This window comes from Phaethon lepturus, unplaced genomic scaffold (assembly GCF_000687285.1).
Source record: "Phaethon lepturus isolate BGI_N335 unplaced genomic scaffold, ASM68728v1 scaffold26043, whole genome shotgun sequence".
NCBI lineage: Eukaryota > Metazoa > Chordata > Aves > Phaethontiformes > Phaethontidae > Phaethon > Phaethon lepturus.
The window spans coordinates 1-17667 of NW_010527377.1; the positions used below are offsets into that span (position 1 = coordinate 1).

Consider the following 17667-nt stretch of genomic DNA (forward strand, 5'->3'; position numbering starts at 1 on the left):
CTGTGGGAGACACTGTCAAAGGCTTTACTGATAGCTACCCAAGTGAGAATTTAACGCTAATAAAAGGTATGACATAAAAATGAGACTGAAGATTCTATAGGTTTTAAAGTACTGAGAAGAAGTGAAATATTTAAACACAAGCATTGATATATTTTCTTAGTGCTTGACAAAATAATGTCAACTACTGGGACCCCCGGTTACTCTCAGCTGCTGCTGAACACTAAAATTTACCAGCTATTTGAAACAAAGAGATTGTGATAATATGCAGTTGTGGGTTTTGGCATAATAAGAGGAAAAAAACCCACAGCTTAGTTAATCATCGTCCTTCATACATCAGTGTTTAATTAATAATGGTCTTCAGAAGTAATACACAATGTAACTTTACCTGTATTCTAAACTGAAATATGCCCAAACCACAGATTGCACAAGATCGACATCACAATACTGACTTTTGCATTTCATAGAATCACAGAATAGTTTGGCTTGGAAGGGACCTTTCAAGGTCACCTTGTCCAACCCCCCTGCAATGACCAGGGACATCTCCAACTAGATCAGGTTGCTCAGAGCCCCATCCAATCTGACCTTGGGATGGGGCATCTACCACCTCTCGGGGCAACCTGTGCCAGTGTTTCACCACCATCATTGCCAAAAATTTCTTCCTTCTGTCTAGTCTAAATCTGCCCTTTTTCAGCTTAAAACCATTACCCCTTGTCCTACTGCAGTAGGCCCTGATAATAAGTCTGTCCCCACCCTTCTTATAAGCCCCCTTTAAGTACTGGAAGGCTGCAATAAGGTCTTCCTGGAGCCTTCTCTTCTCCAGGCTGAAAAACCCCCAACTCTCTCAGCCTGTCCTCATTGGAGAGGTGTTCCATCCCTCAGATTTATATAGAGAAGTGTTATTATATGAAATATATGCATAGTAAGTGTCCATTCCTTTCCATTTAGGCCTAAATATTTGGCACACAACACAATCATCACTTCATTACAACATAAATTGAGAAGAAAACAAGAAGTATTGCCTATGGTCTTTTTAGCTTAAAACTTTAATTACTTATCACGTGAAATTAATTATGATTAAAATCATGCAGATATTCAGATTACAAAACAAAATACTTCAAATACAATTGCACGTTTAAAATTTACTCAGTCAAATATGTACTTTGAGGTAAAAATGTAAGATTAATCAAATATATTGAGCAATTATAAGCTTAGCATAAATAAGTATTGATATTTTCAGAATAAAATAATCAGTGAAAACAGCATTTTCAACACACATATCGGTACAAGAAATACAGCCCATTTTCCCTCCTTCAGACTCTGATCCACTCATCTGGTATAAAGCCACAAATACTATAAAACTGCATACTACTAAAGCACAGTAGACAGTTTGCCCACAACATAAGATTCCTACCTGCATACCGCAATGTAGGACCACATTATTTGAAAAAATAGATAATTTCAAAGATTAAAGGGTTTGATTATACGGCTTCCAAACAAGTAGAGTGAAAGCTGCACAACCAAATCCCCATTGGGTATTACAAAATGCCTTTGGCCAAAATTCCAAATATAAAGACCTGAAATTCAGGTCAAAAATACACGACCAATTAACATGTCTACTTTTGTGCATGCAAGTGACAGCATAAACAAGATCTGTGTTTGTGCACCTCAGTGTTTTTCATTTGAGGTTAGTTAAGCAACTGTTCATGTGAAGAATCATGTAGCTGCACAGGGTTCAACTGCATATTCAGGTTCAAAGTGACCACAGTCCTACTCTCAAGAAATCTAAATCACAGCATTTCTCCAGATGATAGTGGTCTTCACCATTCCTCTAACTTCAAGAAAAAGATAAGTCATACTTATTTTCACCACATGTAGAACAACTAGAACACAAATGAGAATAATCTATTATTGTCTGGGATACTGAGGTTTGCATTTCCTGAACTGATTCACTCATATGAGCAACAATACAGGGAAAATTACATAAAAACTAGATTATAAATATTATATTGCACCATGAAACACTACAAACAGAATATACAAAAATTATATTAGGGCATTAATTATCTGTCAACCTGTTAAACAGAACACCTTAATATTAATACAGCTCAGAACGTAAACATAACCTACAGGCTAAGTTTTCAAATGGCTGTATGTCAATGCAGCATAAAACATTTCCATAGTGCAAATCTTACCAACTGTATGAAAGATACTGTCCCCTTCAGAAAAATGCTTCTCCTCTCACCCCCCTTCAAATAATGAAGGGTCATAAAGTCATATCTCATTTCACATTTAGTACAAAATGTGGTTTGTACCATACTAACATAGGGAAGCTTAATTTTAGTACTAAAAAAAGTTTGAACAATGTTAAGAAATTAAAATAAAAAAGTTAGATATGCTATAGCTGGAAGACACAAAACCCAAAAATCTGATCTGTGGAAGTGGGGGAATAAAACGACACTGATCTTTCCTTTTTTTCATCTGTTGGAAACATTGTGTGACAATACAGCACGCTTCCTATATTGTACCAACAACTGTAAGATTACTTTAATTGCTGAAGAATCACAGTGTTAAGTATATCTGCTTCTCGTAGTGTCAGGCTTTCATCTGTTAGCTCTTTATTTGGAAAGGTAGTCACAAGAACAAAATCAGTTGCTGCAAAGGCTGGACGGGACTGGATAATGAAATCTCGAATATCCTTAATCCTGTGGAAAGGATATGGACATGAAAACTGTGTGTGATTCCATGTTGACATAAATCTCTGAATATTAAGATGATCAGAGAACACAAAACCTTCTAACAGACTGAACCATTTAATATGTCCTATTGATTTTACATTTCCATGTGATACAGATGATTAATGGCTGTAGCCTAGAATTTTTTGCTTCTTACATACAAAACCTGAAAAACTAAAATGAATGTTGCTTGTTTTCTCAAATAACAGAAATAAAATCTGTATTTTATTTATTTACTTCTAACATAGAAGTATACTGCAAATTGATAACACAGAAAGTCAAGTAATTTCAACATCAGCTGTCAAAAATTTAACTATTAATTAGTATATTCCAAAAAGGCTTCTGTCAACACACCCTTGGTTACAGACGTTACTGGGAAGTTTACCACTTCTAGTCTTTCATGCAGGCAAAAGAAAAAAACATCATGGCTACAGAGGCTCCTGATGAATCCTACTGTTTATCTAAATCACTTCTCCAGCAGGTGTTGTGAAGAAAGGATCTGGGCCTGTACTCTCAGGTCCACTAAAATATAAAAACTACTGCTGTATCTTCCTCCCTACCGGCATCCCAGCTAAAATTGCCTCATTGTGATCAGTGTATGCTGTCAGGTGAAGAAAGCTGCACATTGGCTCTGCCCTTATTCTGAGCCAGAAGAAAAAAAGGAAACAGGTGAACTCTCCATGTAACAGTATTAACATGGAATTGGGTCCATGCTTATACCACTTTCAAAGCAAGATTCAAGTTCAGTTACGTTCGTGTTCTAACACTATGGTGCAGATTTCAGACCAGGGCTGGCTTGAACCCTACTTGCTGTGAAGCACAAGTGGAACTACTGCCCAAATCTCTGCCCTCTGCCCAAAGTTCTCTCAGCTGCACAGGGCAAAGCAGAGCTTTGCAGAACCTTGCACTAACACAGCCTCTTAGGCAAATAAATGGGGTTGGCCAACACCATTTGTGGCAATGCCCCAACAATGTCAATAAAACTGATGGCAAGCTGTAATCAGCAAACTACTAACCGATCTAAAAAATTTGCCGAGTTCACACGCTGCCAACTCCTAGATGACCGTCCAAAACAAAGCAAAGGTTGGTTATGTCCAGCCTACATGCCAGAACTGCAAACTAGTATCTTATGTCCATACACCCTTCTGCATATGGGCTGCAGCCTACACTTAGAACCCATGTCATGTTTAGTCATTGTCTCGAGTATAATGAGGTAAAAAGCTGGAGCTCTTGATATGGGCCAAAGCACTTCTCTGCCTGGACTACATTCCAATTCAGACCATACTCCAGAACTGCAATAAAGTGCCTTCTGAGGGTCATCTGACTCAGCCACACACTCTTCACAAGAAGGGCCCAGGGTTGGGATGACTACGTAGCGAGGCTGTCCAGATTTCAGTTGCCCTGAGAATAGTTATGGCTGGTACCGTGTCCTTACAAATCACAGGACATAACTGCTCACTGAAGTTTGTGACTGCAGTTATCAAATATCTTACGTTTCCAAATACAGACTTTTGCTGTGATAGTCAATTCATCAGTACATTTATATTACGAAAATGACACAGTGCTATTACATTTCAGTGGAGCTGTATTTTTCCCATTTTTGCTGTCTTGCTGATACTCATTTTATGAAAAAACACAAACTTAATGAAGTAATCACGGTTATCTGCATTGATGCAGAATCAATTTACCTGTGTGTTTGATTAAATCTTTGTATTAATCGGCTTCCATCAGCTAATCTAATCTGAATTTTAGTTGCTGGCATGGAATCATCAATCAGAACAGGTGCATTAAGAATCGATTTCTCCTCTTCCTCCGGGGAAGAAGGTGTGCTGACTATTTCAGGTGTAAGGCTAGAAGATTGAAAAAAATAAACCAGATGTTATTAATGGAGTCAAACCAGACGTGAATAATGTTTCAAATGTATTTTTCACTGAATGACTACCGTGTATAGCTAGCACAAACGAGCAATGAAAAACGTCCCAACATTATCCGAACTATAAGAGACACAAATAATGCTTTTGTAGTTTCTTATCAATGATTGCAATATTTCATATTTATTTTTCTTATAACTGCTTATCATTAAATTTGCATGATTTTAAATAGGTAATCAAGAATAAACAAAATTATCTTTGTTCATGTTCACAGACCATGAAATGATACTAAGATTTATATATCGTACCTCAAGGACTATAGTAAAAACTAATCATGAATCATTATACTGCATTCACCAAGGGCAAGTCCTGCCTGACCAACCTAGTGGCCTTCCATGATAGTGTGACCACATGAGTGGACAAGGGAAGAGCTATCAATGTCGTCTGTCTGGACTTCTGTAAGGCCTTTGACACAGTCCCTCACAACATCCTCTCTACATTGGAGAAATATGGATTTGATGGGTGGACTGTCTGGTGGATGAGGAATTCGGTTGGATGGTTACATCCAGAGGGTAGTGGTCAACAGCTCAATGTCCAAATGGAGATGGATGACAACTGGTGTCCCTCAGGGGTCTGTATTGGGACCAGTACTCCTTTATATATTCATCAATGACAAAGACAGTGGGATTGAGTACACCCTCAGCAAGTCTGCAGAAAACACCAAGCTGAGTGGTGGAATTGACATACCTGAGAGATGGGATACCATCCAGAGGATCTTGGACAATGGGCCCATGTGAACTTCATGAGTTTCAACAAGGCCAAGTGCAGGGTCCTGCACCTAGGTCAGGGCAACCCCCGGTATCAATACAGGCTGGGGGATGAAGGGATAGAGAGCAGCCCTGCTGAAAAGGTCCTGGCATTACTGGTGGATGAAAAGCTGGACATGAGCTGGCCAGACCAGAAGGTCAACCGTATCCTGGGCTGCATCAAACAAAGTATGACCAGCATGCTGAGGGAAGGGATTCTGCCCCTCTACTCTGCTCTGGTGAGACCACACCTGGAATCCTGCATCCAGCTCTGGAGCCCTCAGCACAGGAAAGGCATGGACCTGTTGGAGCGGGTCCAGAGGAAGGACACAAAAATGATGAGAGGGATCATGGAACACCTCTCCTATGAGGACAGGCTGAGAGAGTTGGGGTTGTTCAGCATGGAGAAGAGAAGGCTCCAGGGAGACTTTCTTGCAGCCTTTCAGTACCTGAAGGGGGCTTATAAGAAAGATAGGGATAAACATTTTAGCAGGGCCTGTTGCAATAGGACAAGGGGTAATGTTTTTAACCTAAAAGAGAGCAGATTTAGACTAGATAGAAGGAGGACACTTTTCACAATGAGGGTGGTGAGACACTGGCACAGGTTGCCCCGAGAGGTGGTAGATGCCCCATCCCTGGAAACATTCAAGGTCAGGTTGGACAAGGCTCTGAGCAACCTGATCTAGTTGAAGATGTCCCTGCTCATTGCAGGTGGGTTGGATAAGATGACCTTGAAAGGTCACTTCCAATGCAAACTATTCTATGATTCTATGATTAAACTGACCCAAACTGCTTCAGTAATTGCTCTCAGGAGCACTACTTTATGATTCTAGGCATCCCCCACCCTTTTAAACACAAATGATACTGACAGGTAATTGATATCACCAAACAGTAAGTCTGGAATTTTTTTTACTTTTAATATGAAAGTAATATAAATCTGATTTAAGATAGCCATTTGGCTGCTCCTTTCATTGCTTACATACCTGAGACTTCATAAACTACTAAACAAACAAAAATGCCACACAACAGGTGTGCACATTTTCTTACATACAGAACCTCCTCTCTTCTCCACCAACTTTAATAATCTGAGAAAGTGCTCTAATGAAGAAGTTATTATATGCAATTGTTCCCTATGTCACTGCTACCAGAGCCTACCACTTTCTCCGTTTTACTGAGCACATTTCCTTATTTTTAAAAAGGTGACATATAGATTGGAAACAGCTAAAAATAATTTATTGAATTAAATTACTTGCAGAAACACACCAGTAATACCTTTTTTTGGCAACCAAACATATTACATGAATAAATGGAGTCATGAACAGAAACCTAGAAGTATTTACCATTCAACAGCTAATATCAAGTCAGCTGGAAAAGCTGCCATAAAGCCTGTAATTGTTATATGAAAGAGCTGATGTTTGGCAGAGATGAGGTCACATTATTTTTTACTCTTACTGACTGACTTAAGATGACCAGAGATTATGCACTTTTGGATAAAGTAGCCTGAAATATTCAGTCACTGGAATGCATTTTGGCGCATTATGTATTAGTTCAATTGAATTATACATACTAGAGCTTAAACAGCATCAGCATACTATTGTACCAGAACAGCAGATGAAACTGAACCAGGTATAAGCTTTTCTAAATCATTAAATTTCTGGGGTTTTACTACATTTATGAATTTTATACTGCAGTTGGAAATTACACTAGAATTGGAGGAAGTGGGGGCCTCCAGTCAGAGGTTAAAAGTTGAGCCCCTCCTCTCCCGCAATCCAGGCTTTGCAGTATTATTTCATCTAGGGGAGCACAGACAATTTCTGTGGTTATTTGCTTTTCAGAAAACAGCTCCTACTACAGATTTTTGCAACATCACTTGCAGTTTTAATCAAATACTAGTAAAAGTTGAGAGACTTTTATAAAACCTACTGCTCACTTACTCTGCATCAAATTAAAAAAAATCAAATTATTTCTCTTTCTTAAAGCTAACAGACTTCCCTCGTATAACTTATAATGAGTGACCATTTACAAGGTTATATTTCAGGACAATGTTTCTGCTGCTTCATTCCAGAAAAAAAGATGGGAGTTGCTCCCATACAAAAATACTTTCCATCTGCATTAAGTCAGGCATCAGTCATATTGCTGCAATACCATCTCCTATTCCCTTTGTGATGATTTGAGCAGTAAAAGACAACATGTACTGCAGCTAAGCCAGAGCAGTGATACTGGCCAGTATCACATTATAACTAAGTTCTGCCTGTTCCTCACTAAATGGGGAACAATTTATTTGGGTCTGCTTCCTCTATCCAGAGATTTTCTCATGAAGTTTGTACAGTACTAATCACCTTTCAGCTTCCTTTACTCCCATTTTAAACACAGCTGAATTTTAAAAACAAAATTATAGGCAAAATTATATGCAAGAACAGGCAGAAAAATCTCAGTCACAATAAAGCACAAAGCATCCAGCAAACCTATGAGCAGTTCCAAGACAGGACCAAGACTTAATTTTTTTTAAGAGTATATATAAACTTTCATGATTACTGGTGACTCTGAAATTAGGACCAAGACTTGTGGCACAGAATAATTTTGTATTGCTTTCTCCAACAGTCTCCAAATTGATTAAATCCAGCTTTTGAAATAGCATATGAACACAGAATAGAAAATCTAGCCTTTTTTACCTTCCAAGTTTTTGCCCTTCGCCACTGAAAGCTTTGAATCGCAGTCTAGGCTTCACATATTCCTGTTCTTGGTGGTCTTCCATATCCAAATTAACCTGGCCACCATGAACAAGTCGCTGCAGTTCCACAGGAATTTCCCTTAATTACAAAAATAAAAGTTTCCCAATTACATTCTGAACTGCAATGCAAAATTACACAAAAACCTTACACAGTACAGTATGAATAGACACTCTTAATATGTTTACTTTAAAAGTCAGACATCCAATTGTTTAATGAATTGACTTCATCCTAAAGGAAGAAAAAAAAAAACCTAGAATGCGCTAACAAAAACACGTGAAACAAAGTCATCTGTAACAAATAACACTCAGTTAAACCACCAGAAGGAGCCAAAGCGTTCAAAATTTTTAAAAGTCCCATGCATCTCATGACAAATACAGAATGTATTTTATGGGTGCAGGCAGAGAACAAGTCTGGAGATTTTAATAATTACAAAAATGTGGAGAAAGTGATTTTTTTCACTTCATTTGAAAGACATACCTCCAAAAAGTTGCTATTTTAACTTACCCTCTTTTGACAGACTCAAGAAACTGAGCATTTGTTGGGTCTGAATAGGATCTCAACTCGCCATCATCTAAACTGAAGCCATTCCTCCATAGTTTCAGCAAAATTTGAACCTACGAAGCAAAGATGGTGAAATAAAAAAAAAAGGTGAAAATAGAGAAATAAGGTATTTCAATTTCATACAGCTTAGTTATACAATTTTTGATCTATACTTAACTGATTTTGTAGCAGACCACAAACAAGATGTAAATGACAAAAGAAGAGAGCACTGCATTGTAACTATCATTGTTAGAATCCTTTAAAAAAGCAAATAATAGTTATAGACTACTATCTACTTCAAGACCACTTTTACACTTGGGGAAAAAGAATCTCTTAATCTGCTATCCATGCCATAACAGATGATATACAGTGACTGTGTAGTGATCTTCACAGTGTTCCAATTACTTTCAAAAACAGTATATGTTTCTTGTTGATAAATTAATAAATAAAACCATAAAACTACAAATTACTGCCAATACATCAGTTACAGTGAAAACTATTCTTTCCTCAAATTATTACATGCTGAGCTCCAATAAAGTTGATACTAACTCCATTCAGTTCAAATGCTGAGAATCCTGGAAACCAGCCTCCTTCACTCCCTTCTTATTTTGCTGCGTGCCTGTACGTCCAGCCAGAGCCTTCAGAGCCTGCACATCTCTTCCCTGGAACTGCCTTGTAGTCCAGCACAACTAGGCTTCCCCAGCCAGCAAAAGTGACCTTCCCTTAGAGGAATACCCCTGCCCCCAGTTACGGTAACCCCACTGCTACAGGCTTCTAGCTCAGTACAACCGGCCATTACGCAGAAGGTAGAAGGATTACTTAAAAGGGTAGAAGGGTACCAGCTCCTGGTCTGACATGACAGCACCTTCCCAGCCTGAACCACATCTTTTGGCCTGACTTACTTCTTGATTTTGTTTCTAGATAAACTTAACATTTGCTCTAGCCATTCGCACGAATGGCAAAGTGCAGAGAACTTTGTTCCTCCCCACCCCCAATTCCTGCCTTTTCAGCGAGACAAGAGAAAGGGCAGACAAATTTCCAAAGGCCTCTAACTTGCTGCTTCACCATTCCTAGAATACTTCCATGCCTTCCAGTTTGAGATTGGCTGCTTTGCAAGCCACAAGAAGCAGCAATTCCTAACCTGAGAGGATTAAAATGTTAGCATAGCTAAGAGAATGCAGAACAAGAGCTGGAGGAAAGTAACTGAAAGGAGTATTTGCTTATGTCAGAAAATTCCACAACGGAGGCCTTAGGTGTATCCAATGAACATCTGCGGACACTTTAACAATTTTTACGTAACACACATCTAATATTTAGATATTAGTTTTTCCTCATAGACATAGTTACAGTAATACTGGCATTTCGAGCTGTAAACATGATTAAGCAGACATCTGTTAAAGATTCTGCTTCCTGCTATTCAGATTTTACTTACATCTTGATTTTCTCCATATATGTATTCAGAGTGCTTTTGTGATGAGTCACCCAATCTATATCCACCACCAGAAAATGACTGGGAAAAAATAAATAGAAAAGCTTACTGAAATAAATATCTAAAACAGTTTATTAACATTCTTACCTAGGTGCAAATAAAAGCATCAGCAAGCTTGCTTCTCTAATAAAAAGCAAATACACTGTTCTTATTTGTATATTTTCTAAGTGGAAAATTATACCTATTCACCATAATCAGGCTAAACCACTTTTTCAAACATTAGTAAATCAACAGATGAGAGATTTTGACTGGGATGCAACTGCACTTTTTTTTTTAAATAAATTTTATTTAAGAATAAGGCAAATAATTCCAGTTCAGATTGATTGCTAATTATTTCCCCTAAAAATGTGTGGTTCCTCCCCACTTTACTTTCTAGAGCAAGCTATTTGAGGACAGATAATACACAACTATGTTGATCAAATCCTATGCTATTCAACAAACTACAAAAAGGCGTGGTGCTCTCATGTGGTTAGATGAGGTTTCAAGAAAGACTAATGTAAACAGACATCAAAATATCTTTTCACTTTTACCTTAGCTTTACTGAAATCACCAGATGCTCTTGAGGCTTCATCTAACGGGACAGCCCCATGTTCTTTTGCTTGCTTGAAGAGTTCAGCAACAATTTTACTCGGATTATTAGAAGCCCCAGAAATCTGTAATCCTCTATATTCTGAGTCACCTGAATAAAATCTTTAGAATATAATGTTCATAAGAAATAATGCTTTAAATGATAAGCATAATTTTCCTCTTCCCATCAAAAGAAAAAAATTAATGAACAAAGAGCCAAATTCGTCAGAAAACTTTTTCATTCTCATAGCAGAAATGTTCCACTTGGTTCTGACCTTCCCAGCGATCAAAGCAGCACTACTCAAAAGACATTTAACTAATAAAACTACCAAGGTGCCTTCTGGAACAGACCCCAGAGGTTAGGGGACAAGGCTATATGTTTCAGTGAACATAGTCCTGATGCAGCTGTGGCTTAATACACTCATCTTAGGTGGATGCCACAGGTTTCCAGAAAGATGAATTTCCTCAGGAGTGTCCTGTGCATGGGACTGTGCGTGGGCTGGTTAGAATACAGATTCACAGTAAACATTGCCTTGGCAGAACAAGCATAAAACTGTTGTTGGAAAACCTGAACAGTGCCACAATTTGATCTTTTAATTTAAAGATCTAGCACATTTCATTTCTTGCCAATATCAGAAATGGAAAGTTTTTAATAAATTTAATTAACCTTTCAAGGCATTTTAAAACCTTCAGAAGTGGCTGTGAAAGCTAATTTGCATTCTTCTTCCTCAATACAGCCCCATTTCTAGCTCTTGAAGATAAAAGGTTAAACTACAAATAATTCTGTTCAAAACTGTATGTTTGATTATGAAGATCAAGATATTCCTTGAGGATTATCTTGAGAAAGGCTCTGTAAAACCCTAAATACCAACGGAATAGATGTTGTAAAAAAATCTGTATATAAATACAAAACCTGGCAAGCCTGAGAGGGATTTGTCTTTGATTACAAGAAGTATTAGTAACTAATAAAATAAGTGCATTCTACTTTCCTTAACTTTTCCACTTAACCACTTGGGGCAAGGCAAATCAATCAATCCATGTGAAACTGCCTTTCAGGCCAGTGACTTCAAAATGCTGTTGATTCCATCATATTTTACAATGCCACAAAATGAGTAGTACGTATGAAGGTGCTGTACAATCATACTGCTTTTATGATGTCGCAGAACCGATAATCCTTTAATATAATCTCTCCTTTGTACATAAATCTGTATTTATTATCCTAATTGCCATTTATATGGAAAATAATTAATTATTAGCTTTAAAACACTTATAGTGTTAAGGAGATGAAAAAAGAGTTCTCAACAGGATTTGTAATCAAGAAAGAAAGGAAGTATTCAAATATTTGAGTAATAGGTGATAGAATCATAGAATGGTTTGGGTTGGAAGGGACCTTTCAAGGTCACCTTGTCCATCGCCGCTGCAATGACCAGGGACATCTTCAACTAGACCAGGTTGCTCAGGGCCCCGTCCAACCTGATCTTCAATGTTTCCAGGGATGGGGCATCTACTACCTCTCTGGGCAACCTGTTTCTGTGGTTCTCCACCCTCACTGTCAAAAATTTCTTCCTTCTATCCAGTCTAAATCTGCCCTCTTTTAGGTTAAAACCATTTACCCCTTGTCCTATTGCAAAAGGCTCCGCTAAGAAGTTTTTCCGCATCTTTCTTATAAGCCTCCTTTAAGTACTGAAAGACTGCAAGAAGGTCTTCCTGGAGCCTTCTCTTCTCCAGCCTGAACAACCCCAACTCTCTCAGCCTGTCCTCACTGGAGAGGTGTTCCATGATCCCTCTCATCATTTTTGTGTCCCTCCTCTGGACCGGCTCCAACAGGTCCATGTCTTTCCTGTGCTGAGGGCTCCAGAGCTGGATGCAGGACTCCAGGTGGGGTCTCAGCAGGGCAGAGTAGAAAGGCAGAATCACCTCCCTCGACCTGCTGGCCACGCTGCTTTTGATGTGGCCCAGGATACAGTTGGCCTTCTGGGCTGTGAGCACACATTGCCGGCTCATGTTCAGCTTTTCATCCAACAGATAGACAGAACAATTCAGGATATTTCAGAAAAGGCAAAAGCAATTTTGAATCCAAGTGTAAGTTACAACCTTTTACATCCATACAGTCATGTGTTAAGGCATCTACAGGTCCTGTATCTCTACAGCCAGATTCCGCTAAATGTAGTTTTACTACAGCTGTGTATAGCTAACAATTACTCTAGTAAGTCACACAGCAGCTCTATGTAGTTGCTAGCTCTTTGCAGGATAGACTTAGCTCACATGTATTTTGAAAAACAGTGGGGAGCAAAGTGTGAATGTCACAAAAAACCCCAATTACTTTCATAATAATTAATTTTTTTGTTGTTGCTTTTAAAATACCTTTGGTTTTCTTTGTCATCGCTCATGCTTCTCTCTGGTTTTCTCAACCTTCTAAGAGAATCAATTTTAAGACTGCCAAGAGAATAAAAGACAAAGTTTGAAGATGACTGGTACATTCACTTCACTAAATACTTCATACCTAACTTCCAAAACTACTTATTTTTCAAAAACTAAGGATAACAAGTTGTTTGGTTTGTTTTGTTCTCACCATACTTTTTTTGGCCAAAGAACATAGCCAAGGATGCTTCTCAGTGAAAAAGCAGGAAAGGGCATGTATATAGTAGAGTCATTTTGGAGTAACAGTTGGACTAAATGATCATTGTAGGTCCCTTCCAACTGAATTATTCTATTCTAGCACAGGTTACGCAGAATTGGGCTATATGCCACCCGCGGTCCCACAGATAACACAGGTAATATGCAAGGTCAACAGCTGTCTCAGAATTCAGCTTACTAGAATTAATTACACTTAAAATTCTTTCCACATTTTATCTGTTTTTGTCAAGAGGTACGTTGCCTAGTGAAGTCAACATTGGCTTTCTTTGATGTCCTTAAGTCCCTGTCTATGAGGATCCTGAAAACTGAAAAGTAGCAGTTCTCACTTCTATTTTATGCAATTTTAAAAATATGTTGAAAGGCAACATCGCAAAGACTTTCAAAAGATGATTAAAATGCAGAATCAGATTCTGTTTTACGATAGGGACAGACTGATAAGCTACCACAGGACAAGCTAGGTTGTTAGCTTGCAAAATGCCAGGAAAAGCTATACAGATATTTGTTCTTATCCTGTAGTACTTGATGACAAAATTCATTAATGCAAGATGTATATGAGGTAGCTGAACTACCATGGGATAAAAGCATACATACAATCTGCTACATGCATAATGGCAGATCACTAGTTCAGATTTATGCAATTTGACTGATTACTATACCTTTGAAATCAAAGCGTAGCAGAGCAGGCCATCACTTTTTAAAGAATAAGTGTTAATAAAATAATGTAATTCTATATCTCAGTGAAGGATCTGCTTCTTATTACTTTCTCGGAAAAAGAATGTATTGTTATGGATGTAGGTCATGGGCACTAGAAACACTTTAATGTCTTCTATTTTCTTCCTTTGTTGCATTGTAGGTTTTGTGGGGCTTGTATTTTTATGCCAATAGTCTTAACGTTTCTTAAAGGAGCTTACACAACATGAGAGCATACGTAATACGGCATTTGTTGCAGCAGGGCCATTCTTCTATATCTGCAATTGTGGAAGGCAAGACGAGTAGGTGACTTCAAAAGCAGCACAATGTTTCTTTGCAATTAATGCACTGCTCACTTGAGAGCAAACTGAAGTCTACTACCAGAAAAATGTCATTTTTGATACCATGCAAATAGTAGTCAACTCTTCTTTCTCAGACAGACTCCAGTATGATTGCCAACAAAGAGCAAGTGTTTGCCAACAGCTATCACACTGAAGTATTTAAGATACTGTATTGCAGCTTTTCCTTCAGTTGGAGTGGGAAGTTGTAACTTCGTGATATGTATTGGTAAATGGAGCTGTTTGCTTTATTTGTGTATAAACTGTGTTCTATCTAGCTGATTAGTCAACTTAGGTAGTTTTACCAAACAAACAAACTCACCAAAAGAGCTATTATTTTCCAAGTGTCACATACTGCGCTAAAATCCCTCTTCCTGAAGATCTGCATTTGCAGATGCACTTGAAGCATGGCTCTGGTGACTAAGATCTTTTCTGCTGCTTAACCTCCTTCAAAAGATATCCATATTGGCAGTGGTGATTGAAAGACAAGCCAAATACAAGACTTGTTATGGCATCACTGACAGTAATAATTTAAAGACTTCCCTTCTTTAAAACAATTTAAATAAAAATTAATTGAAAACTGGAAAGACCTCTTTATAAAAAATTTAAAACTACATTGAATCTTCAAATGTTATGTGAACTGCAAACGCTACAGGCCAGCAAAGTTGGATTTATACATAGATACACGTCTTTCCTTCCACCTACCAAACCCAGACAAAGCCACTACAAAGCCCTTCTTATTTCCCTTGCCCCATAGGAGCCTATTAATGAACCTACTAATAATTTTTCAAATTAATATTTGTCTTATCAGGTACTGACATAAGTACAACGCTCAAAGCAGCTTGCTTGTCAAGTTTCACACAAATTACTGATTTGCTGGATTTTGAAGAAGGAAAGAACAGCAGTAGTTTTGTGATACAGCAAATTTCCAAATTCTGTCTGTGTAAACAAAGAGCAACAGTGCATTTCACTTATGGAATCTTAATCTTATCTGAAGTGGGTTTAAAGCGTTTTGGAACACCATATAGCACAAAGGCTCCTAAATAAATACAGTTTTAAAAGCATTCCAAGAAGACACAGACTATGCATTATTACAGGGATTTTCACAATCCAGATTATGAACTCATGTAGATTGCTTTTTATACAAGAAAGAGATCAAGTAAGTATGATAAAGTTTTGTGAGCTAATACAGTACCTATCCAACACATTTCTGAAGTACAACATGCATCTTACCTCTGTGATACTTCTGTGTTACTCATCTTTTTAGTTGTTGGTTTGTCAGGACACAATGACTGCCTTTTAGCTTCATCTTCATATAACTCTGCCAAGGCCAACTGTAGGAAACAGAACTCTTTTTAGAAGTCTGTAATGCTAGAACAACGTATGGAACAGAAGTAAGACAAACAAATGCAAAATGTGTCCATCACCAGAAAATTAGAAACATCAATATGAGAAACCCCAAACACTTCCCTAAATTCAACTTCCTTTCTGCTTTATTAAAAAAACCACATGATGCTTATTGCCATTGTGACTTGGAACTTGTACTCCGCTGTCATTTGGTTCACGCTGTTTCACTAGCTACATTCAGCCCATATTAGATTCAGAGTCACAAGAGTATATACACACATATATATTAAGCATCATCTCATTAATGTTAACAAATTGAAATAAAGTTGCTAGGTAACCCTCTGATAGGGAAGCAAATAATAAATTTTACAAACGTTTTACATAGAAATGTAAAAAAACGTAATACAGATAAGCTTGTACCGGAATTAAGAACCAATTCAGCCTTCCTGAACCATTGCGGATACTTTAAAAAAAAAACAAGTTTTTCCCAAAGGTTTCCCAAATGCTGCCGTATCACTGGCAAGTTCATTTTTAGGAAGTTGTGTGCGGCACATCTAACGTCATTTTTAGCAATCTTACTCTTGTCCTGAATAATACTCTACTTTGTTTGTCAAATCATCCTTAATTTTGTCCCCAAACCATTTTGTTCGCGCTATGCAAGTGATGTTAACATTTTATCGTACACACCAGAATAGGTACTAGGCTACAATTTCTTTACAGTTTTATGTAGAAGGAATAAACATTAAAATAAAATGAAACACCATCTGTCCTTCAAAACACACTTCTGTGAACACAGGATATTAATCCCATATTATTGTGAGGAATTTTCTGCAGGGGAAAAACTGTAAGTTGAGGAATTATACCCATTAAGAAAATTAAATTGAGTAGTGAGACAGCTCAAGAAAACCCCTATCGACCCCATTCTATCTGGAGAGACAAATATCTTTTAGATATGTAAAGCTGGTAAGGTAAGTTGTAGACAAGAAGTTATAAGCAGATACTAAAAGAAACGGGCAAAAATCTACCCTGTACCATCCCTAATCCAAAGACTGAGGGATGCTGAGGGAGCATAAGAGGGTCAGGCTTCTGTGCTTTCCTATACCACTCCTTATGATGCCAACGACAAATCAAGTACTGAGCTAGACAGATGGACGGCCAGCTACTCTGCCCCAAGAGAGTACTTCTTTGGTTTTTAACATTTTATCAATAATCATCTACCCAAAATGCCTGTCTGCTTCAGTTCACTAACTAAGGACCTTATGAACCAAAAGTATTAACATAAACTTTATTACTGTTACACATTGCAGGAAAGCTAAACTCAACAAGAACCTAAGAAAATCCTAAATAGTAACCAAGAAGAAGAAGAAAACTATATCCATCTTTCTCTATTGATTCTGCCCAATTAAATAAAATAGGGGCCGTTTCAGCTGTTGTTTCACCTGTTTTCCAATCAATTTTTTTGCTAAAACAGTTTGAACATTCATATCGTTTCAAAGTCACACACAAAAAAGGAAAACTGCTAAAAGTGTTTGCAATTAAACATTTAAGTACCAATGTTGAGTTACATCTGTGATCACACTCTCTCGAAACTTTCCCCGTGTAAACCTGGGAAAAGATCTTGTCCTTAGTCTTACACCACAGCTGCAGAGACTGACGTTTTCTTGCGTGGAAGGACACTCCTACCAAATAATCAGGATATGCAATGGCGCCAAAACAACTTCAAACGCATTTAAAACCCAGCTACTGAAGTGTCAGGAGAGCCCTTCCAGTTCCCTGGAGAGCCGACCACCACACACGCTGACCACCCACCGCTTCCCACAGCCCCTGCTCCTCTTTCAGAGGCGTCCTTCCCTTCCCAGCCTCAAAAGGGAGTGAAAAAAGAAAGAAAAGACGACAGCCTCTGCTCAGAGGCCCAGCC

The 17667-nt window shown here is 38.0% G+C and overlaps 1 protein-coding gene across 1 annotated transcript; it reads right to left on the reverse strand.

Annotated features, from left to right (window-relative positions):
* Positions 1–2405: 2405 nt before the first annotated feature.
* UBXN2B (UBX domain protein 2B) lies at positions 2406–15736 on the reverse strand (the record flags this gene model as incomplete). Its single annotated transcript, XM_010283372.1, has 8 exons — positions 2406–2702; positions 4421–4582; positions 8082–8219; positions 8646–8755; positions 10114–10191; positions 10701–10860; positions 13102–13173; positions 15636–15736. Coding segments are annotated over 8 exons (984 nt in total), but the record flags the coding sequence as incomplete, so codon positions are not given.
* Between the last annotated feature and the right edge of the window lie 1931 nt (positions 15737–17667).